At 45.5% G+C, this 24,966-nt stretch overlaps 4 protein-coding genes across 4 annotated transcripts; all 4 read left to right on the top strand.

The window, feature by feature from the left end:
* The first annotated feature begins 972 nt into the window (after positions 1–972).
* Positions 973–1,347, top strand: LOC140246590 (histone H2B.1, embryonic-like). The gene is made up of 2 exons (XM_072325931.1): positions 973–1,057; positions 1,121–1,347. The coding sequence occupies exons 1-2, from the start codon at positions 973–975 to the stop codon at positions 1,345–1,347; spliced, it is 312 nt and encodes a 103-aa protein (XP_072182032.1).
* Positions 1,348–8,090: 6,743 nt separating this feature from the next.
* Positions 8,091–8,465, top strand: LOC140246589 (histone H2B.1, embryonic-like). The gene is made up of 2 exons (XM_072325930.1): positions 8,091–8,175; positions 8,239–8,465. The coding sequence occupies exons 1-2, from the start codon at positions 8,091–8,093 to the stop codon at positions 8,463–8,465; spliced, it is 312 nt and encodes a 103-aa protein (XP_072182031.1).
* Positions 8,466–15,208: 6,743 nt separating this feature from the next.
* LOC140246588 (histone H2B.1, embryonic-like) lies at positions 15,209–15,583 on the top strand. Its single transcript, XM_072325929.1, has 2 exons — positions 15,209–15,293; positions 15,357–15,583. The coding sequence occupies exons 1-2, from the start codon at positions 15,209–15,211 to the stop codon at positions 15,581–15,583; spliced, it is 312 nt and encodes a 103-aa protein (XP_072182030.1).
* Positions 15,584–22,321: 6,738 nt separating this feature from the next.
* On the top strand, positions 22,322–22,720 carry LOC140246587 (histone H2B.2, embryonic-like). The gene has a single exon (XM_072325927.1). The coding sequence runs from the start codon at positions 22,322–22,324 to the stop codon at positions 22,718–22,720; it is 399 nt and encodes a 132-aa protein (XP_072182028.1).
* The last annotated feature ends 2,246 nt before the right edge of the window (positions 22,721–24,966 follow it).

The following is a 24,966-nucleotide window of genomic DNA, read 5'->3' as shown; positions in this document are numbered from 1 at the left end:
CAGAAAAAAAAAAAAAAAAAAACAGAAGATAAAAAAGACACACACACACACACGCACACACACACACACCCACCAAAAAAAAAAACACACACACACAAAAAAAACCAAAACAAACCCTGCTAATTATTGACTACATTGTATTATGAATCAAGTAGATTGTTTGGCTTCACCTGATATTGAGTTAAACTCACTAAAGAGGATAGATTCTATACCCTATTTGGCATATAGCCAATTTTACGCAGATTCAATACCCTCAATACAAAATGTGGGTAAGTCTGGACAATATCTTGCTGTCTGACATTGGCTTTTGGTATTGTGCAGTGGGAAACAAGCAGTCAATCAATCAATCAATCAATCAATCAATCAAGTAGGTAAAAAAAGAAGAGTATCAGCAAAATATGAATGCAAGAAGGTATGTTTTTTTTTTTTCTAACGCAAAATGAATATTTACAAATAGATTTCAGCTTCAGCGTGTCAGCAAGCGGCGACGAAGGTAGATAACATGTGTAAGCTTAACACGCAATCAAAAGGAATAAGGGAAGTTAGCAGCTTTTTTGCGAGATACGAAACAGAATATATATAGTTACAGGAGATTTTCTAGATCTAGTTTGATTACAAAGAGAAAAGAAAAGAAAAGTAAATGGTGATTTAATATTTGCAGAGAATATTATTCACGTTTTTCATTTTTACACGCAATTCGTGAACAAATTAAGGTAAAATTGGACAAAAATCTGTCTACTGCCATCTGGTGGCAGAAACCGTTATTCCACCACCGCGGCCGGCCGGCCGGCAGGCGGGGCCGTCACGCCCGCCTGAATCGATGCTTCTGCTAATCCTCATCTAATTTGCATGAACTGTGCGAGCGGATCCTCCGAACGCGTATAAAAGAGGAAAGGGGGCAGCTGACCATAACATTTCTCTTTCAAAGCTGCATCGAATTCGCATCCGCCTAGTCTCTAGTCAACGCTCACAATGGCTCCTCCATCCGGACAAGTTGCCAAGAAGGGTTCCAAGAAAGCTGCCAAGGCTCCCCGGCCCAATGCCGACAAGAAGAGGCGTAGGAAGAGGAAGGAGAGCTACGGCATCTACATCTACAAGGTTCTGAAGCAAGTCCACCCAGATACTGGAATTTCGAGTCGCGCCATGTCCATCATGAACAGCTTCGTCAACGACATTTTCGAACGCATCGCCGCCGAAGCTGCACGTCTCGGTCAGTACAACAAGAAGTCGACCATCAGCAGCCGTGAAGTGCAGACCGCAGTGCGCCTCCTTCTCCCCGGAGAACTGGCAAAGCACGCCGTCAGCGAGGGCACCAAAGCTGTCACCAAGTACACTACATCCAAGTAGATGTCCACAGTCGCCTATATCTCAAACGGCCCTTATCAGGGCCACCACATAACCAAGAAAGAATATCCCACTGTTGTATGAAAACCTAATCATATCCTAATTATAACGAATCGAAAAGCTAGTACTTTACCCACCAGAGAAATACAAATCATCGCTTGTTTATAGTGACTTCACATTGTATGCTTATTTATATTTGCTTCTCGTGTTCACTTAATGTATTCCTTAATTAGTTTATTGACAGCACCACCTGATTGAAACATGGTAAAATTAGGCAAACATATTACAGATTAATGTTTAAGACCCGCACAATATAGATTAACTTCCAATCAGCCAGCTCTTCCCTTTCGGGTAAAAGAGTGTATTAAATTACCACACCGCTTTATATAATCGTCTTCTTAACGAGCTGTTGCTATATGAATCTATTCCAAATACCATCATGCACGTATAGTAATAATATCACTGTTACAGCAGCCTGCATACAGAAAAAAATCGTTCGGAATGATGTTTTCAGTATATTATACGCCGCAATAATCATTGAATTCGCGAGCTGGTATCTCAACGGCGCCATCTACGGGAAGGCGTGAACAGGTTGAGCGGCGTGACCAACCATAGCGGACGGGACGGGTGGGGGCCGCCGCTGCGGGGCTGGTGCGCCCAGATCGGACAAAGGAAATCACTGCTTGACCAATCACAGGCCACGGATTGGATCCGTCCCGGGTCTAGGGATCCATCGTCCGCGATATAAAATGGGAGCTGGATGTCCGGCGGTTTCATTCTCTTCCCAACTCCGCATCGAAAAAACTCCCCACTCGTTACCTGAAGAAAACATGGCTCGCACCAAGCAGACGGCTCGCAAGTCGACTGGAGGCAAGGCTCCTCGCAAGCAACTGGCTACGAAGGCTGCTCGCAAGAGTGCCCCCGCCACCGGAGGAGTGAAGAAACCTCATCGCTATAGGCCCGGCACAGTCGCACTTCGTGAGATTCGCCGCTACCAGAAGAGCACCGAACTTCTCATCCGCAAACTCCCCTTCCAGCGACTTGTTCGTGAGATTGCTCAGGATTTCAAGACCGAGCTGCGCTTCCAAAGTTCTGCTGTCATGGCCCTCCAAGAAGCGAGCGAGGCTTATCTCGTCGGTCTGTTCGAAGACACCAACCTGTGCGCCATCCACGCCAAGCGGGTTACCATCATGCCCAAGGACATTCAGCTGGCCCGTCGCATCCGGGGAGAGAGGGCGTAGAGAGAGGCCTGTCCTCCGTGGTCGCACCACACAACACAACGGCTCTTTTCAGAGCCACCACATTATCAAGAAAGAATATCATGGTTCATACAGGACAATATTCTGTTTGTTATTCTTAGTTTTAAAAAGTAGAGCCTTGGATGATGTTAGATATTTATGTATTTAAAAGTGCACACGTAGTTGAACGGAAATGAAAAATGAGAACAAGAAAACCACAAAGATAAATGAAATGCACGTAAAGTAGGGATATCTGCCCCCCCCCCCCCTTCAAATGAAACGCAGTCTACGGTGATTATGTACCTAGCAAATCAATTCATATGTAATTGAGACGAGAAGGGGTCTGTAAGGTGCTTGATAGAGAGGGAGAGAGAGAGAGAGGGGAGAGGGATAGATAGGGAGACAGAAGGAGTGAAGGGAAGGGGGTAAGAAAAAGTAAAACTATATGGTCAAGAAAAGGAAAAAAAAAAAGAAAGATTGTGACGTTAATTCGGAGCCTTTTTACCAATGTGTTGACGTGATCTGAATGCTGATTCAACACACTGAAAGTGTGTATTCACAATTGCTTTATTGTGAAATATAATATATGGACAGCCGCCGCGATACAACTAGCTGCATTGAACTACTAGACACTGTGCCGAGTTAGCCAGCAAGAGGGCAGCAAACAGCGCTTGTGTCCGCACTGGCAGCAGTAGCAGCTGCCCACTTCTGCCACCGGCTACGCTGATTGGTCGACCGGTCAACAAAAGGATCTTGACCCGCTGGATCCCCGAGCGGGGTATAAATGGGTGCGGAAACAATCGGCGGGGATCACACTCTCAGTTGAATCAGCATTCAGATCACGTCAACACATTTGTCTCTCCGTCTCCAATCATGTCTGGACGAGGAAAATCTGGCAAGGCTCGCACCAAGGCCAAGTCTCGATCATCACGCGCCGGCCTGCAGTTCCCCGTCGGCCGAGTTCATCGCTTCCTTCGTAAAGGCAACTACGCCCAGAGAGTAGGCGCTGGTGCACCAGTGTACCTAGCTGCTGTTCTGGAGTACCTGACCGCTGAGATTCTGGAGCTGGCCGGCAACGCCGCACGCGATAACAAGAAGACGAGGATCATCCCGCGACATCTTCAACTTGCCGTTCGCAACGACGAAGAGCTGAACAAGCTGCTGGGAGGCGTGACAATCGCTCAGGGTGGTGTACTGCCAAACATCCAGGCTGTGCTTCTGCCGAAGAAGACTGCAAAGTCCAGTTAGACACTTCACGGCGGCTCTTTTCAACCAAACGGCCCTTATCAGGGCCACCACATTTTCCAGAAAGAATACATTCAATTCATCATGCTATTTTGTGTTGTGTTGAGATTTCCGCTATATCTGGTTTTTTTTTCTTTTCTTTTCTTTTTCTTTTTTTTCCTTTCTCTCTCTCTCTCTCTCTCTCTCTCTCTAATTATCCTTACTTGAATCACACATAAATATAGGAAATGTAGAGAAAGGAAGAAATATAATGATAAATATGTAAGGTGACAATGCATGATATTATATAAGGAGACAAAATGGATAAGGGATATCTAGACTAAAGAATAAAGACTAAATATGTAAGGTGGCAATACATACCATTAGATGAGGAGAGAATATGGAGTAAAGAATAAGCATAGACTAGAGTATGAAAATAAGCAAGAGTTACGTACCAAGTTAATTTCGGAAGAATTTATGAATTTATGAAATGCACAGATGATAAATCGTCAGGCGAGGCCGTTCTGAGGTTAAAATGAAGGTATTAAAACAAAAGAGTAATTTATCGACAACATAAGAACAGCACAGCCACATGTATGTAGGAAGTTTGTGTGTTTGATTGCATTAATGCTCTAGTGTTTGTGCGTTTGCTGTCTAAAATTGTTGCAGTTTTCGGCATGTTGTAATATAAAACAGCTGCCTTAGGGAAACACGTGGATAAAACAAATGGAGCAGAAAAGTAAATCAAGTAATATGAAACAGAGAACAGATGTGGAAGCACATTAGGCAGAGCGTCTGCACGACGCCATGCCCGAGATGTCCGGTGATTCCTTCGAGGTACGCAATGAGCTGATAAAACGACAGTGCGAAGGTTGCGAGTCATTAGTTTTGTTCCACTACTCTCTGACTCACTACGTATCGCATCGATTGTTATCGTGATGGCGGCTTCGGAAGCAGCAAAGAAGACGACCAAGAAGAAAGCGCCCGAGCATCCACCGACCCAGGTGATGGTCAATGCTGCTATCGGCGCACTGAAGGAGCGGAATGGATCATCGCTTCAGGCCATTAAGAAGTACATCGCAGCCAACTACAAAGTAGGCGATATGGACCGACAGACCATCTTCATCAAGCGAGCTCTGCGGAAAGGGGTTGCCAACGAGACACTGGTTCAGACGAAAGGTGTCGGGGCATCTGGCTCTTTCAAGCTGAACGTCAAGGCAGCAAAGGCAGAGGCGGCGGAGAAGGCACGAAAAGAGAAGCAGAAGGCAAAGGTCAAGGCTGACCGCGAGAAGGCAAAGGCAAAGGCAGCCGCAAAGAAAGAGAAGGCGGTCGCCAAGAAGGCCAAAGCTGCAGCAGAAAAGAAGGAGAAGAAGAAGAAGGCGACAAAGAAGAAGCCGGCGAAGAAGACAGCAACCAAGTCGGAGAAAACGAAGACGCCCAAGAAGAAGACCGCAGCAAAGAAGCCATCCAAGAAGGCAACCCCGAAGAAAGTGGCGAAGAAGACGACGACCAAATCCAAGGCGGCAAAACCAAAGAAGCCTGCTGCCAAGAAGGGTGCCAAATAAGTTTATTTGCACCTCACACCAAAAATCAAACGGCTCTTTTAAGAGCCACCACAAACCCAAGAAAGAATAATTGTTGCAGTATCAACTAGTCGATGGAATGATGCACTGAGAAAAGAAAGGAAAAAAAAAAAGAAGGAAATACACGAAACGGGGAAATAGAAAGGAATAGTTTACAAAAAGAGAAATCATTCTATATTGGTGAATTTATGTTGAAAAGGAGAGAAATGGTAGATGAAGGCACAGTTGAGGAGTTTTATGTGTTACTCAAGAGCAAACAATTGTGTGAGAGCTAGCGAAAATAGGCTAAACAGAATGCGAGCGGGGGGGGGGGAGGGTGATGGTTTTCGTTTGGGAGAGAAGTTTTACTCTGAAAAATCGTTTCGAGCTCGAAATTATGTGAGTGTGAGTGTGTGTACATATGTATATGTATATGTATATATCTGCCACTCCATATCTATGTAGCTTCATGCTGTCAATATTATCATATGTGTATTGTATTTGTTCATTTCTTTAGGTAATGTGCGACAGAGTAATGTATGTGATGTGACACAGTGCCCGTCCGACTCGCGGTGCTGGTCTGGTCAACGTAACGAACGGCCGTGAGGTGGCGCACTCGATCCAGCCGGATCTCGTGCAGGCGGATCGTGGGCTGGCCGCGGCGGACAGTAGGAGAATGGGGCGTCGCCCTCCATGTCCGCAAAGCGGTTACTTAACCCTGTTCGGTCATTGGGAGCGTCATCATTCGGCTTTTGGATCTCTCATCAGCTAAACCACAATCAACTCACGCCATCATGTCTGGACGCGGTAAAGGAGGCAAAGGACTAGGAAAGGGAGGAGCAAAGCGGCACCGCAAAGTTCTTCGAGATAACATCCAGGGCATCACCAAGCCAGCCATCCGTCGTCTGGCAAGAAGGGGCGGCGTGAAGCGAATCTCGGGCCTCATCTACGAAGAAACCCGCGGAGTCCTGAAAGTCTTCCTTGAGAACGTGATCCGCGATGCAGTGACATACTGCGAGCATGCCAAACGCAAGACGGTTACTGCCATGGACGTCGTCTACGCATTGAAGAGGCAGGGACGAACACTCTACGGATTTGGCGGCTAGAATTTAACGGCCTCCTGCACCACAAAACAACGGCTCTTTTCAGAGCCACCACATTATCAAGAAAGAATACACTTAATGAAACAAGTTTCCACATCTCTTTCCTTTTCTTTATTACGGAACGTCATCATAAGTAGCACGTTTGAATCAATGCGCAATCTATCTATCTATATAACCACACTGTTCGTACATCTTTTAAGTTCAGATTTCTGTTTCGTGGCAATGCTCTTAAAACGCCCTCATTATACGCTTTGCAGAGTTTACCGGTTGTAATTGAAGGTAATAGAATAATTATGGCATCCATTCGCTGATCACAGCCCCCAGTTGCAAATAGAGAGAGTGAGAGAGAGAGAAAGAAAAAGAGAGACGTTATTTTCATAAGTAAAGTTGTTGTCATACAATTGTAAAGTTGTTGTCATACAATTGTAAAGTTGTTGCTTTATGTGTAAAGTTGTTGCCTTTTTGGTAAAGTTGTTGCTCCCATAGTGGGCGGGTTGTATAAAGCAACAACATTACACATTTCTTTGGTGAAGTTGTTGCCTCTGCTCACAGATATTTCAGAGTTGTGAAGCTCACAATGCACATGCCGCCCCACGCCTGGACATGGACTGGAATTTGGAGATACTACCAAGACAGTATCATTCAGAAAAAAAAAAAAAAAAAAAACAGAAGATAAAAAAGACACACACACACACACGCACACACACACACACCCACCAAAAAAAAAAACACACACACACAAAAAAAACCAAAACAAACCCTGCTAATTATTGACTACATTGTATTATGAATCAAGTAGATTGTTTGGCTTCACCTGATATTGAGTTAAACTCACTAAAGAGGATAGATTCTATACCCTATTTGGCATATAGCCAATTTTACGCAGATTCAATACCCTCAATACAAAATGTGGGTAAGTCTGGACAATATCTTGCTGTCTGACATTGGCTTTTGGTATTGTGCAGTGGGAAACAAGCAGTCAATCAATCAATCAATCAATCAATCAATCAAGTAGGTAAAAAAAGAAGAGTATCAGCAAAATATGAATGCAAGAAGGTATGTTTTTTTTTTTTTTTCTAACGCAAAATGAATATTTACAAATAGATTTCAGCTTCAGCGTGTCAGCAAGCGGCGACGAAGGTAGATAACATGTGTAAGCTTAACACGCAATCAAAAGGAATAAGGGAAGTTAGCAGCTTTTTTGCGAGATACGAAACAGAATATATATAGTTACAGGAGATTTTCTAGATCTAGTTTGATTACAAAGAGAAAAGAAAAGAAAAGTAAATGGTGATTTAATATTTGCAGAGAATATTATTCACGTTTTTCATTTTTACACGCAATTCGTGAACAAATTAAGGTAAAATTGGACAAAAATCTGTCTACTGCCATCTGGTGGCAGAAACCGTTATTCCACCACCGCGGCCGGCCGGCCGGCAGGCGGGGCCGTCACGCCCGCCTGAATCGATGCTTCTGCTAATCCTCATCTAATTTGCATGAACTGTGCGAGCGGATCCTCCGAACGCGTATAAAAGAGGAAAGGGGGCAGCTGACCATAACATTTCTCTTTCAAAGCTGCATCGAATTCGCATCCGCCTAGTCTCTAGTCAACGCTCACAATGGCTCCTCCATCCGGACAAGTTGCCAAGAAGGGTTCCAAGAAAGCTGCCAAGGCTCCCCGGCCCAATGCCGACAAGAAGAGGCGTAGGAAGAGGAAGGAGAGCTACGGCATCTACATCTACAAGGTTCTGAAGCAAGTCCACCCAGATACTGGAATTTCGAGTCGCGCCATGTCCATCATGAACAGCTTCGTCAACGACATTTTCGAACGCATCGCCGCCGAAGCTGCACGTCTCGGTCAGTACAACAAGAAGTCGACCATCAGCAGCCGTGAAGTGCAGACCGCAGTGCGCCTCCTTCTCCCCGGAGAACTGGCAAAGCACGCCGTCAGCGAGGGCACCAAAGCTGTCACCAAGTACACTACATCCAAGTAGATGTCCACAGTCGCCTATATCTCAAACGGCCCTTATCAGGGCCACCACATAACCAAGAAAGAATATCCCACTGTTGTATGAAAACCTAATCATATCCTAATTATAACGAATCGAAAAGCTAGTACTTTACCCACCAGAGAAATACAAATCATCGCTTGTTTATAGTGACTTCACATTGTATGCTTATTTATATTTGCTTCTCGTGTTCACTTAATGTATTCCTTAATTAGTTTATTGACAGCACCACCTGATTGAAACATGGTAAAATTAGGCAAACATATTACAGATTAATGTTTAAGACCCGCACAATATAGATTAACTTCCAATCAGCCAGCTCTTCCCTTTCGGGTAAAAGAGTGTATTAAATTACCACACCGCTTTATATAATCGTCTTCTTAACGAGCTGTTGCTATATGAATCTATTCCAAATACCATCATGCACGTATAGTAATAATATCACTGTTACAGCAGCCTGCATACAGAAAAAAATCGTTCGGAATGATGTTTTCAGTATATTATACGCCGCAATAATCATTGAATTCGCGAGCTGGTATCTCAACGGCGCCATCTACGGGAAGGCGTGAACAGGTTGAGCGGCGTGACCAACCATAGCGGACGGGACGGGTGGGGGCCGCCGCTGCGGGGCTGGTGCGCCCAGATCGGACAAAGGAAATCACTGCTTGACCAATCACAGGCCACGGATTGGATCCGTCCCGGGTCTAGGGATCCATCGTCCGCGATATAAAATGGGAGCTGGATGTCCGGCGGTTTCATTCTCTTCCCAACTCCGCATCGAAAAAACTCCCCACTCGTTACCTGAAGAAAACATGGCTCGCACCAAGCAGACGGCTCGCAAGTCGACTGGAGGCAAGGCTCCTCGCAAGCAACTGGCTACGAAGGCTGCTCGCAAGAGTGCCCCCGCCACCGGAGGAGTGAAGAAACCTCATCGCTATAGGCCCGGCACAGTCGCACTTCGTGAGATTCGCCGCTACCAGAAGAGCACCGAACTTCTCATCCGCAAACTCCCCTTCCAGCGACTTGTTCGTGAGATTGCTCAGGATTTCAAGACCGAGCTGCGCTTCCAAAGTTCTGCTGTCATGGCCCTCCAAGAAGCGAGCGAGGCTTATCTCGTCGGTCTGTTCGAAGACACCAACCTGTGCGCCATCCACGCCAAGCGGGTTACCATCATGCCCAAGGACATTCAGCTGGCCCGTCGCATCCGGGGAGAGAGGGCGTAGAGAGAGGCCTGTCCTCCGTGGTCGCACCACACAACACAACGGCTCTTTTCAGAGCCACCACATTATCAAGAAAGAATATCATGGTTCATACAGGACAATATTCTGTTTGTTATTCTTAGTTTTAAAAAGTAGAGCCTTGGATGATGTTAGATATTTATGTATTTAAAAGTGCACACGTAGTTGAACGGAAATGAAAAATGAGAACAAGAAAACCACAAAGATAAATGAAATGCACGTAAAGTAGGGATATCTGCCCCCCCCCCCTTCAAATGAAACGCAGTCTACGGTGATTATGTACCTAGCAAATCAATTCATATGTAATTGAGACGAGAAGGGGTCTGTAAGGTGCTTGATAGAGAGGGAGAGAGAGAGAGAGGGGAGAGGGATAGATAGGGAGACAGAAGGAGTGAAGGGAAGGGGGTAAGAAAAAGTAAAACTATATGGTCAAGAAAAGGAAAAAAAAAAAGAAAGATTGTGACGTTAATTCGGAGCCTTTTTACCAATGTGTTGACGTGATCTGAATGCTGATTCAACACACTGAAAGTGTGTATTCACAATTGCTTTATTGTGAAATATAATATATGGACAGCCGCCGCGATACAACTAGCTGCATTGAACTACTAGACACTGTGCCGAGTTAGCCAGCAAGAGGGCAGCAAACAGCGCTTGTGTCCGCACTGGCAGCAGTAGCAGCTGCCCACTTCTGCCACCGGCTACGCTGATTGGTCGACCGGTCAACAAAAGGATCTTGACCCGCTGGATCCCCGAGCGGGGTATAAATGGGTGCGGAAACAATCGGCGGGGATCACACTCTCAGTTGAATCAGCATTCAGATCACGTCAACACATTTGTCTCTCCGTCTCCAATCATGTCTGGACGAGGAAAATCTGGCAAGGCTCGCACCAAGGCCAAGTCTCGATCATCACGCGCCGGCCTGCAGTTCCCCGTCGGCCGAGTTCATCGCTTCCTTCGTAAAGGCAACTACGCCCAGAGAGTAGGCGCTGGTGCACCAGTGTACCTAGCTGCTGTTCTGGAGTACCTGACCGCTGAGATTCTGGAGCTGGCCGGCAACGCCGCACGCGATAACAAGAAGACGAGGATCATCCCGCGACATCTTCAACTTGCCGTTCGCAACGACGAAGAGCTGAACAAGCTGCTGGGAGGCGTGACAATCGCTCAGGGTGGTGTACTGCCAAACATCCAGGCTGTGCTTCTGCCGAAGAAGACTGCAAAGTCCAGTTAGACACTTCACGGCGGCTCTTTTCAACCAAACGGCCCTTATCAGGGCCACCACATTTTCCAGAAAGAATACATTCAATTCATCATGCTATTTTGTGTTGTGTTGAGATTTCCGCTATATCTGGTTTTTTTTTTCTTTTCTTTTCTTTTTCTTTTTTTTTCCTTTCTCTCTCTCTCTCTCTCTCTCTCTCTCTAATTATCCTTACTTGAATCACACATAAATATAGGAAATGTAGAGAAAGGAAGAAATATAATGATAAATATGTAAGGTGACAATGCATGATATTATATAAGGAGACAAAATGGATAAGGGATATCTAGACTAAAGAATAAAGACTAAATATGTAAGGTGGCAATACATACCATTAGATGAGGAGAGAATATGGAGTAAAGAATAAGCATAGACTAGAGTATGAAAATAAGCAAGAGTTACGTACCAAGTTAATTTCGGAAGAATTTATGAATTTATGAAATGCACAGATGATAAATCGTCAGGCGAGGCCGTTCTGAGGTTAAAAAGAAGGTATTAAAACAAAAGAGTAATTTATCGACAACATAAGAACAGCACAGCCACATGTATGTAGGAAGTTTGTGTGTTTGATTGCATTAATGCTCTAGTGTTTGTGCGTTTGCTGTCTAAAATTGTTGCAGTTTTCGGCATGTTGTAATATAAAACAGCTGCCTTAGGGAAACACGTGGATAAAACAAATGGAGCAGAAAAGTAAATCAAGTAATATGAAACAGAGAACAGATGTGGAAGCACATTAGGCAGAGCGTCTGCACGACGCCATGCCCGAGATGTCCGGTGATTCCTTCCAGGTACGCAATGAGCTGATAAAACGACAGTGCGAAGGTTGCGAGTCATTAGTTTTGTTCCACTACTCTCTGACTCACTACGTATCGCATCGATTGTTATCGTGATGGCGGCTTCGGAAGCAGCAAAGAAGACGACCAAGAAGAAAGCGCCCGAGCATCCACCGACCCAGGTGATGGTCAATGCTGCTATCGGCGCACTGAAGGAGCGGAATGGATCATCGCTTCAGGCCATTAAGAAGTACATCGCAGCCAACTACAAAGTAGGCGATATGGACCGACAGACCATCTTCATCAAGCGAGCTCTGCGGAAAGGGGTTGCCAACGAGACACTGGTTCAGACGAAAGGTGTCGGGGCATCTGGCTCTTTCAAGCTGAACGTCAAGGCAGCAAAGGCAGAGGCGGCGGAGAAGGCACGAAAAGAGAAGCAGAAGGCAAAGGTCAAGGCTGACCGCGAGAAGGCAAAGGCAAAGGCAGCCGCAAAGAAAGAGAAGGCGGTCGCCAAGAAGGCCAAAGCTGCAGCAGAAAAGAAGGAGAAGAAGAAGAAGGCGACAAAGAAGAAGCCGGCGAAGAAGACAGCAACCAAGTCGGAGAAAACGAAGACGCCCAAGAAGAAGACCGCAGCAAAGAAGCCATCCAAGAAGGCAACCCCGAAGAAAGTGGCGAAGAAGACGACGACCAAATCCAAGGCGGCAAAACCAAAGAAGCCTGCTGCCAAGAAGGGTGCCAAATAAGTTTATTTGCACCTCACACCAAAAATCAAACGGCTCTTTTAAGAGCCACCACAAACCCAAGAAAGAATAATTGTTGCAGTATCAACTAGTCGATGGAATGATGCACTGAGAAAAGAAAGGAAAAAAAAAAAAAGAAGGAAATACACGAAACGGGGAAATAGAAAGGAATAGTTTACAAAAAGAGAAATCATTCTATATTGGTGAATTTATGTTGAAAAGGAGAGAAATGGTAGATGAAGGCACAGTTGAGGAGTTTTATGTGTTACTCAAGAGCAAACAATTGTGTGAGAGCTAGCGAAAATAGGCTAAACAGAATGCGAGCGGGGGGGGGGAGGGTGATGGTTTTCGTTTGGGAGAGAAGTTTTACTCTGAAAAATCGTTTCGAGCTCGAAATTATGTGAGTGTGAGTGTGTGTACATATGTATATGTATATGTATATATCTGCCACTCCATATCTATGTAGCTTCATGCTGTCAATATTATCATATGTGTATTGTATTTGTTCATTTCTTTAGGTAATGTGCGACAGAGTAATGTATGTGATGTGACACAGTGCCCGTCCGACTCGCGGTGCTGGTCTGGTCAACGTAACGAACGGCCGTGAGGTGGCGCACTCGATCCAGCCGGATCTCGTGCAGGCGGATCGTGGGCTGGCCGCGGCGGACAGTAGGAGAATGGGGCGTCGCCCTCCATGTCCGCAAAGCGGTTACTTAACCCTGTTCGGTCATTGGGAGCGTCATCATTCGGCTTTTGGATCTCTCATCAGCTAAACCACAATCAACTCACGCCATCATGTCTGGACGCGGTAAAGGAGGCAAAGGACTAGGAAAGGGAGGAGCAAAGCGGCACCGCAAAGTTCTTCGAGATAACATCCAGGGCATCACCAAGCCAGCCATCCGTCGTCTGGCAAGAAGGGGCGGCGTGAAGCGAATCTCGGGCCTCATCTACGAAGAAACCCGCGGAGTCCTGAAAGTCTTCCTTGAGAACGTGATCCGCGATGCAGTGACATACTGCGAGCATGCCAAACGCAAGACGGTTACTGCCATGGACGTCGTCTACGCATTGAAGAGGCAGGGACGAACACTCTACGGATTTGGCGGCTAGAATTTAACGGCCTCCTGCACCACAAAACAACGGCTCTTTTCAGAGCCACCACATTATCAAGAAAGAATACACTTAATGAAACAAGTTTCCACATCTCTTTCCTTTTCTTTATTACGGAACGTCATCATAAGTAGCACGTTTGAATCAATGCGCAATCTATCTATCTATATAACCACACTGTTCGTACATCTTTTAAGTTCAGATTTCTGTTTCGTGGCAATGCTCTTAAAACGCCCTCATTATACGCTTTGCAGAGTTTACCGGTTGTAATTGAAGGTAATAGAATAATTATGGCATCCATTCGCTGATCACAGCCCCCAGTTGCAAATAGAGAGAGTGAGAGAGAGAGAAAGAAAAAGAGAGACGTTATTTTCATAAGTAAAGTTGTTGTCATACAATTGTAAAGTTGTTGTCATACAATTGTAAAGTTGTTGCTTTATGTGTAAAGTTGTTGCCTTTTTGGTAAAGTTGTTGCTCCCATAGTGGGCGGGTTGTATAAAGCAACAACATTACACATTTCTTTGGTGAAGTTGTTGCCTCTGCTCACAGATATTTCAGAGTTGTGAAGCTCACAATGCACATGCCGCCCCACGCCTGGACATGGACTGGAATTTGGAGATACTACCAAGACAGTATCATTCAGAAAAAAAAAAAAAAAAAAAACAGAAGATAAAAAAGACACACACACACACACGCACACACACACACACCCACCAAAAAAAAAAACACACACACACAAAAAAAACCAAAACAAACCCTGCTAATTATTGACTACATTGTATTATGAATCAAGTAGATTGTTTGGCTTCACCTGATATTGAGTTAAACTCACTAAAGAGGATAGATTCTATACCCTATTTGGCATATAGCCAATTTTACGCAGATTCAATACCCTCAATACAAAATGTGGGTAAGTCTGGACAATATCTTGCTGTCTGACATTGGCTTTTGGTATTGTGCAGTGGGAAACAAGCAGTCAATCAATCAATCAATCAATCAATCAATCAAGTAGGTAAAAAAAGAAGAGTATCAGCAAAATATGAATGCAAGAAGGTATGTTTTTTTTTTTTTTCTAACGCAAAATGAATATTTACAAATAGATTTCAGCTTCAGCGTGTCAGCAAGCGGCGACGAAGGTAGATAACATGTGTAAGCTTAACACGCAATCAAAAGGAATAAGGGAAGTTAGCAGCTTTTTTGCGAGATACGAAACAGAATATATATAGTTACAGGAGATTTTCTAGATCTAGTTTGATTACAAAGAGAAAAGAAAAGAAAAGTAAATGGTGATTTAATATTTGCAGAGAATATTATTCACGTTTTTCATTTTTACACGCAATTCGTGAACAAATTAAGGTAAAATTGGACAAAAATCTGTCTACTGCCATCTGGTGGCAGAAACCGTTATTCCACCACCGCGGCCGGCCGGCCGGCAGGCGGGGCCGTCACGCCCGCCTGAATCGATGCTTCTGCTAATCCTCATCTAATTTGCATGAACTGTGCGAGCGGATCCTCCGAACGCGTATAAAAGAGGAAAGGGGGCAGCTGACCATAACATTTCTCTTTCAAAGCTGCATCGAATTCGCATCCGCCTAGTCTCTAGTCAACGCTCACAATGGCTCCTCCATCCGGACAAGTTGCCAAGAAGGGTTCCAAGAAAGCTGCCAAGGCTCCCCGGCCCAATGCCGACAAGAAGAGGCGTAGGAAGAGGAAGGAGAGCTACGGCATCTACATCTACAAGGTTCTGAAGCAAGTCCACCCAGATACTGGAATTTCGAGTCGCGCCATGTCCATCATGAACAGCTTCGTCAACGACATTTTCGAACGCATCGCCGCCGAAGCTGCACGTCTCGGTCAGTACAACAAGAAGTCGACCATCAGCAGCCGTGAAGTGCAGACCGCAGTGCGCCTCCTTCTCCCCGGAGAACTGGCAAAGCACGCCGTCAGCGAGGGCACCAAAGCTGTCACCAAGTACACTACATCCAAGTAGATGTCCACAGTCGCCTATATCTCAAACGGCCCTTATCAGGGCCACCACATAACCAAGAAAGAATATCCCACTGTTGTATGAAAACCTAATCATATCCTAATTATAACGAATCGAAAAGCTAGTACTTTACCCACCAGAGAAATACAAATCATCGCTTGTTTATAGTGACTTCACATTGTATGCTTATTTATATTTGCTTCTCGTGTTCACTTAATGTATTCCTTAATTAGTTTATTGACAGCACCACCTGATTGAAACATGGTAAAATTAGGCAAACATATTACAGATTAATGTTTAAGACCCGCACAATATAGATTAACTTCCAATCAGCCAGCTCTTCCCTTTCGGGTAAAAGAGTGTATTAAATTACCACACCGCTTTATATAATCGTCTTCTTAACGAGCTGTTGCTATATGAATCTATTCCAAATACCATCATGCACGTATAGTAATAATATCACTGTTACAGCAGCCTGCATACAGAAAAAAATCGTTCGGAATGATGTTTTCAGTATATTATACGCCGCAATAATCATTGAATTCGCGAGCTGGTATCTCAACGGCGCCATCTACGGGAAGGCGTGAACAGGTTGAGCGGCGTGACCAACCATAGCGGACGGGACGGGTGGGGGCCGCCGCTGCGGGGCTGGTGCGCCCAGATCGGACAAAGGAAATCACTGCTTGACCAATCACAGGCCACGGATTGGATCCGTCCCGGGTCTAGGGATCCATCGTCCGCGATATAAAATGGGAGCTGGATGTCCGGCGGTTTCATTCTCTTCCCAACTCCGCATCGAAAAAACTCCCCACTCGTTACCTGAAGAAAACATGGCTCGCACCAAGCAGACGGCTCGCAAGTCGACTGGAGGCAAGGCTCCTCGCAAGCAACTGGCTACGAAGGCTGCTCGCAAGAGTGCCCCCGCCACCGGAGGAGTGAAGAAACCTCATCGCTATAGGCCCGGCACAGTCGCACTTCGTGAGATTCGCCGCTACCAGAAGAGCACCGAACTTCTCATCCGCAAACTCCCCTTCCAGCGACTTGTTCGTGAGATTGCTCAGGATTTCAAGACCGAGCTGCGCTTCCAAAGTTCTGCTGTCATGGCCCTCCAAGAAGCGAGCGAGGCTTATCTCGTCGGTCTGTTCGAAGACACCAACCTGTGCGCCATCCACGCCAAGCGGGTTACCATCATGCCCAAGGACATTCAGCTGGCCCGTCGCATCCGGGGAGAGAGGGCGTAGAGAGAGGCCTGTCCTCCGTGGTCGCACCACACAACACAACGGCTCTTTTCAGAGCCACCACATTATCAAGAAAGAATATCATGGTTCATACAGGACAATATTCTGTTTGTTATTCTTAGTTTTAAAAAGTAGAGCCTTGGATGATGTTAGATATTTATGTATTTAAAAGTGCACACGTAGTTGAACGGAAATGAAAAATGAGAACAAGAAAACCACAAAGATAAATGAAATGCACGTAAAGTAGGGATATCTGCCCCCCCCCCCTTCAAATGAAACGCAGTCTACGGTGATTATGTACCTAGCAAATCAATTCATATGTAATTGAGACGAGAAGGGGTCTGTAAGGTGCTTGATAGAGAGGGAGAGAGAGAGAGAGGGGAGAGGGATAGATAGGGAGACAGAAGGAGTGAAGGGAAGGGGGTAAGAAAAAGTAAAACTATATGGTCAAGAAAAGGAAAAAAAAAAAGAAAGATTGTGACGTTAATTCGGAGCCTTTTTACCAATGTGTTGACGTGATCTGAATGCTGATTCAACACACTGAAAGTGTGTATTCACAATTGCTTTATTGTGAAATATAATATATGGACAGCCGCCGCGATACAACTAGCTGCATTGAACTACTAGACACTGTGCCGAGTTAGCCAGCAAGAGGGCAGCAAACAGCGCTTGTGTCCGCACTGGCAGCAGTAGCAGCTGCCCACTTCTGCCACCGGCTACGCTGATTGGTCGACCGGTCAACAAAAGGATCTTGACCCGCTGGATCCCCGAGCGGGGTATAAATGGGTGCGGAAACAATCGGCGGGGATCACACTCTCAGTTGAATCAGCATTCAGATCACGTCAACACATTTGTCTCTCCGTCTCCAATCATGTCTGGACGAGGAAAATCTGGCAAGGCTCGCACCAAGGCCAAGTCTCGATCATCACGCGCCGGCCTGCAGTTCCCCGTCGGCCGAGTTCATCGCTTCCTTCGTAAAGGCAACTACGCCCAGAGAGTAGGCGCTGGTGCACCAGTGTACCTAGCTGCTGTTCTGGAGTACCTGACCGCTGAGATTCTGGAGCTGGCCGGCAACGCCGCACGCGATAACAAGAAGACGAGGATCATCCCGCGACATCTTCAACTTGCCGTTCGCAACGACGAAGAGCTGAACAAGCTGCTGGGAGGCGTGACAATCGCTCAGGGTGGTGTACTGCCAAACATCCAGGCTGTGCTTCTGCCGAAGAAGACTGCAAAGTCCAGTTAGACACTTCACGGCGGCTCTTTTCAACCAAACGGCCCTTATCAGGGCCACCACATTTTCCAGAAAGAATACATTCAATTCATCATGCTATTTTGTGTTGTGTTGAGATTTCCGCTATATCTGGTTTTTTTTTTCTTTTCTTTTCTTTTTCTTTTTTTTTCCTTTCTCTCTCTCTCTCTCTCTCTCTCTCTCTCTCTCTAATTATCCTTACTTGAATCACACATAAATATAGGAAATGTAGAGAAAGGAAGAAATATAATGATAAATATGTAAGGTGACAATGCATGATATTATATAAGGAGACAAAATGGATAAGGGATATCTAGACTAAAGAATAAAGACTAAATATGTAAGGTGGCAATACATACCATTAGATGAGGAGAGAATATGGAGTAAAGAATAAGCATAGACTAGAGTATGAAAATAAGCAAGAGTTACGTACCAAGTTAATTTCGGAAGAATTTATGAATTTATGAAACGCACAGATGATAAATCGTCAGGCGAGGCCGTTCTGAGGTTAAAAAGAAGGTATTAAAACAAAAGAGTAATTTATCGACAACATAAGAACAGCACAGCCACATGTATATAGGAAGTTTGTGTGTTTGATTGCATTAATGCTCTAGTGTTTGTGCGTTTGCTGTCTAAAATTGTTGCAGTTTTCGGCATGTTGTAATATAAAACAGCTGCCTTAGGGAAACACGTGGATAAAACAAATGGAGCAGAAAAGTAAATCAAGTAATATGAAACAGAGAACAGATGTGGAAGCACATTAGGCAGAGCGTCTGCACGACGCCATGCCCGAGATGTCCGGTGATTCCTTCGAGGTACGCAATGAGCTGATAAAACGACAGTGCGAAGGTTGCGAGTCATTAGTTTTGTTCCACTACTCTCTGACTCACTACGTATCGCATCGATTGTTATCGTGATGGCGGCTTCGGAAGCAGCAAAGAAGACGACCAAGAAGAAAGCGCCCGAGCATCCACCGACCCAGGTGATGGTCAATGCTGCTATCGGCGCACTGAAGGAGCGGAATGGATCATCGCTTCAGGCCATTAAGAAGTACATCGCAGCCAACTACAAAGTAGGCGATATGGACCGACAGACCATCTTCATCAAGCGAGCTCTGCGGAAAGGGGTTGCCAACGAGACACTGGTTCAGACGAAAGGTGTCGGGGCATCTGGCTCTTTCAAGCTGAACGTCAAGGCAGCAAAGGCAGAGGCGGCGGAGAAGGCACGAAAAGAGAAGCAGAAGGCAAAGGTCAAGGCTGACCGCGAGAAGGCAAAGGCAAAGGCAGCCGCAAAGAAAGAGAAGGCGGTCGCCAAGAAGGCCAAAGCTGCAGCAGAAAAGAAGGAGAAGAAGAAGAAGGCGACAAAGAAGAAGCCGGCGAAGAAGACAGCAACCAAGTCGGAGAAAACGAAGACGCCCAAGAAGAAGACCGCAGCAAAGAAGCCATCCAAGAAGGCAACCCCGAAGAAAGTGGCGAAGAAGACGACGACCAAATCCAAGGCGGCAAAACCAAAGAAGCCTGCTGCCAAGAAGGGTGCCAAATAAGTTTATTTGCACCTCACACCAAAAATCAAACGGCTCTTTTAAGAGCCACCACAAACCCAAGAAAGAATAATTGTTGCAGTATCAACCAGTCGATGGAAAGATGCACTGAGAAAAGAAAGAAAAAAAAAAAGAAGGAAATACACGAAACGGGGAAATAGAAAGGAATAGTTTACAAAAACAGAAATCATTCTATATTGGTGAATTTATGTTGAAAAGGAGAGAATGGTAGATGAAGGCACAATTGAGGAGTTTTATGTGTTACTCAAGAGCAAACAATTGTGTGAGAGCTAGCGAAAATAGGCTAAACAGAATGCGAGCGGGGGGAGGGTGATGGTTTTCGTTTGGGAGAGAAGTTTTACTCTGAAAAATCGTTTCAAGCTCGAAATTATGTGAGTGTGAGTGTGTGTATATATGTATATGTATATGTATATATCTGCCACTCCATATCTATGTAGCTTTGTGCTGTCAATATTATCATATGTGTATTTTATTTGTTCATTTCTTTAGGTAATGTGCGACAGAGTAATGTATGTGATGTGACACAGTGCCCGTCCGACTCGCGGTGCTGGTCTGGTCAACGCAACGAACGGCCGTGAGGTGGCGCACTCGATCCAGCCGGATCTCGTGCAGGCGGATCGTGGGCTGGCCGCGGCGGACAGTAGGAGAATGGGGCGTCGCCCTCCATGTCCGCAAAGCGGTTACTTAACCCTGTTCGGTCATTGGGAGCGTCATCATTCGGCTTTTGGATCTCTCATCAGCTAAACCACAATCAACTCACGCCATCATGTCTGGACGCGGTAAAGGAGGCAAAGGACTAGGAAAGGGAGGAGCAAAGCGGCACCGCAAAGTTCTTCGAGATAACATCCAGGGCATCACCAAGCCAGCCATCCGTCGTCTGGCAAGAAGGGGCGGCGTGAAGCGAATCTCGGGCCTCATCTACGAAGAAACCCGCGGAGTCCTGAAAGTCTTCCTTGAGAACGTGATCCGCGATGCAGTGACATACTGCGAGCATGCCAAACGCAAGACGGTTACTGCCATGGACGTCGTCTACGCATTGAAGAGGCAGGGACGAACACTCTACGGATTTGGCGGCTAGAATTTAACGGCCTCCTGCACCACAAAACAACGGCTCTTTTCAGAGCCACCACATTATCAAGAAAGAATACACTTAATGAAACAAGTTTCCACATCTCTTTCCTTTTCTTTATTACGGAACGTCATCATAAGTAGCACGTTTGAATCAATGCGCAATCTATCTATCTATATAACCACACTGTTCGTACATCTTTTAAGTTCAGATTTCTGTTTCGTGGCAATGCTCTTAAAACGCCCTCATTATACGCTTTGCAGAGTTTACCGGTTGTAATTGAAGGTAATAGAATAATTATGGCATCCATTCGCTGATCACAGCCCCCAGTTGCAAATAGAGAGAGTGAGAGAGAGAGAAAGAAAAAGAGAGACGTTATTTTCATAAGTAAAGTTGTTGTCATACAATTGTAAAGTTGTTGTCATACAATTGTAAAGTTGTTGCTTTATGTGTAAAGTTGTTGCCTTTTTGGTAAAGTTGTTGCTCCCATAGTGGGCGGGTTGTATAAAGCAACAACATTACACATTTCTTTGGTGAAGTTGTTGCCTCTGCTCACAGATATTTCAGAGTTGTGAAGCTCACAATGCACATGCCGCCCCACGCCTGGACATGGACTGGAATTTGGAGATACTACCAAGACAGTATCATTCAGAAAAAAAAAAAAAAAAACAGAAGATAAAAAAGACACACACACACACACGCACACACACACACACCCACCAAAAAAAAAAACACACACACACAAAAAAAACCAAAACAAACCCTGCTAATTATTGACTACATTGTATTATGAATCAAGTAGATTGTTTGGCTTCACCTGATATTGAGTTAAACTCACTAAAGAGGATAGATTCTATACCCTATTTTGCATATAGCCAATTTTACGCAGATTCAATACCCTCAATACAAAATGTGGGTAAGTCTGGACAATATCTTGCTGTCTGACATTGGCTTTTGGTATTGTGCAGTGGGAAACAAGCAGTCAATCAATCAATCAATCAATCAATCAATCAAGTAGGTAAAAAAAAAAAGAGTATCAGCAAAGTATGAATGCAAGAAGGTATGTTTTTTTTTTTTCTAACGCAAAATGAATATTTACAAATAGATTTCAGCTTCAGCGTGTCAGCGAGCGGCGACGAAGGTAGATAACATGTGTAAGCTTAACACGCAATCAAAAGGAATAAGGGAAGTTAGCAGCTTTTTTTGCGAGATACGAAACAGAATATATATAGTTACAGGAGATTTTCTAGATCTAGTTTGATTACAAAGAGAAAAGAAAAGAAAAGTAAATGGTGATTTAATATTTGCAGAGAATATTATTCACGTTTTTCATTTTTACACGCAATTCGTGAACAAATTAAGGTAAAATTGGACAAAAATCTGTCTACTGCCATCTGGTGGCAGAAACCGTTATTCCACCACCGCGGCCGGCCGGCCGGCAGGCGGGGCCGTCACGCCCGCCTGAATCGATGCTTCTGCTAATCCTCATCTAATTTGCATGAACTGTGCGAGCGGATCCTCCAAACGCGTATAAAAGAGGAAAGGGGGCAGCTGACCATAACATTTCTCTTTCAAAGCTGCATCGAATTCGCATCCGCCTAGTCTCTAGTCAACGCTCACAATGGCTCCTCCATCCGGACAAGTTGCCAAGAAGGGTTCCAAGAAAGCTGCCAAGGCTCCCCGGCCCAATGCCGACAAGAAGAGGCGTAGGAAGAGGAAGGAGAGCTACGGCATCTACATCTACAAGGTTCTGAAGCAAGTCCACCCAGATACTGGAATTTCGAGTCGCGCCATGTCCATCATGAACAGCTTCGTCAACGACATTTTCGAACGCATCGCCGCCGAAGCTGCACGTCTCGGTCAGTACAACAAGAAGTCGACCATCAGCAGCCGTGAAGTGCAGACCGCAGTGCGCCTCCTTCTCCCCGGAGAACTGGCAAAGCACGCCGTCAGCGAGGGCACCAAAGCTGTCACCAAGAAAGCCAAGAAAACCAAGAAAGAATATCCCACTGTTGTATGAAAACCTAATCATATCCTAATTATAACGAATCGAAAAGCTAGTACTTTACCCACCAGAGAAATACAAATCATCGCTTGTTTATAGTGACTTCACATTGTATGCTTATTTATATTTGCTTCTCGTGTTCACTTAATGTATTCCTTAATTAGTTTATTGACAGCACCACCTGATTGAAACATGGTAAAATTAGGCAAACATATTACAGATTAATGTTTAAGACCCGCACAATATAGATTAACTTCCAATCAGCCAGCTCTTCCCTTTCGGGTAAAAGAGTGTATTAAATTACCACACCGCTTTATATAATCGTCTTCTTAACGAGCTGTTGCTCTATGAATCTATTCCAAATACCATCATGCACGTATAGTAATAATATCACTGTTACAGCAGCCTGCATACAGAAAAAAATCGTTCGGAATGATGTTTTCAGTATATTATACGCCGCAATAATCATTGAATTCGCGAGCTGGTATCTCAACGGCGCCATCTACGGGAAGGCGTGAACAGGTTGAGCGGCGTGACCAACCATAGCGGACGGGACGGGTGGGGGCCGCCGCTGCGGGGCTGGTGCGCCCAGATCGGACAAAGGAAATCACTGCTTGACCAATCACAGGCCACGGATTGGATCCGTCCCGGGTCTAGGGATCCATCGTCCGCGATATAAAATGGGAGCTGGATGTCCGGCGGTTTCATTCTCTTCCCAACTCCGCATCGAAAAAACTCCCCACTCGTTACCTGAAGAAAACATGGCTCGCACCAAGCAGACGGCTCGCAAGTCGACTGGAGGCAAGGCTCCTCGCAAGCAACTGGCTACGAAGGCTGCTCGCAAGAGTGCCCCCGCCACCGGAGGAGTGAAGAAACCTCATCGCTATAGGCCCGGCACAGTCGCACTTCGTGAGATTCGCCGCTACCAGAAGAGCACCGAACTTCTCATCCGCAAACTCCCCTTCCAGCGACTTGTTCGTGAGATTGCTCAGGATTTCAAGACCGAGCTGCGCTTCCAAAGTTCTGCTGTCATGGCCCTCCAAGAAGCGAGCGAGGCTTATCTCGTCGGTCTGTTCGAAGACACCAACCTGTGCGCCATCCACGCCAAGCGGGTTACCATCATGCCCAAGGACATTCAGCTGGCCCGTCGCATCCGGGGAGAGAGGGCGTAGAGAGAGGCCTGTCCTCCGTGGTCGCACCACACAACACAACGGCTCTTTTCAGAGCCACCACATTATCAAGAAAGAATATCATGGTTCATACAGGACAATATTCTGTTTGTTATTCTTAGTTTTAAAAAGTAGAGCCTTGGATGATGTTAGATATTTATGTATTTAAAAGTGCACACGTAGTTGAACGGAAATGAAAAATGAGAACAAGAAAACCACAAAGATAAATGAAATGCACGTAAAGTAGGGATATCTGCCCCCCCCCTTCAAATGAAACGCAGTCTACGGTGATTATGTACCTAGCAAATCAATTCATATGTAATTGAGACGAGAAGGGGTCTGTAAGGTGCTTGATAGAGAGGGAGAGAGAGAGAGAGGGGAGAGGGATAGATAGGGAGACAGAAGGAGTGAAGGGAAGGGGGTAAGAAAAAGTAAAACTATATGGTCAAGAAAAGGAAAAAAAAAAAGAAAGATTGTGACGTTAATTCGGAGCCTTTTTACCAATGTGTTGACGTGATCTGAATGCTGATTCAACACACTGAAAGTGTGTATTCACAATTGCTTTATTGTGAAATATAATATATGGACAGCCGCCGCGATACAACTAGCTGCATTGAACTACTAGACACTGTGCCGAGTTAGCCAGCAAGAGGGCAGCAAACAGCGCTTGTGTCCGCACTGGCAGCAGTAGCAGCTGCCCACTTCTGCCACCGGCTACGCTGATTGGTCGACCGGTCAACAAAAGGATCTTGACCCGCTGGATCCCCGAGCGGGGTATAAATGGGTGCGGAAACAATCGGCGGGGATCACACTCTCAGTTGAATCAGCATTCAGATCACGTCAACACATTTGTCTCTCCGTCTCCAATCATGTCTGGACGAGGAAAATCTGGCAAGGCTCGCACCAAGGCCAAGTCTCGATCATCACGCGCCGGCCTGCAGTTCCCCGTCGGCCGAGTTCATCGCTTCCTTCGTAAAGGCAACTACGCCCAGAGAGTAGGCGCTGGTGCACCAGTGTACCTAGCTGCTGTTCTGGAGTACCTGACCGCTGAGATTCTGGAGCTGGCCGGCAACGCCGCACGCGATAACAAAG

Source organism: Diadema setosum, chromosome 3, assembly GCF_964275005.1.
Source record: "Diadema setosum chromosome 3, eeDiaSeto1, whole genome shotgun sequence".
NCBI classification, from domain to species: Eukaryota; Metazoa; Echinodermata; class Echinoidea; order Diadematoida; family Diadematidae; genus Diadema; species Diadema setosum.
This window is presented reverse-complemented; position numbering and strand designations above follow the sequence as displayed.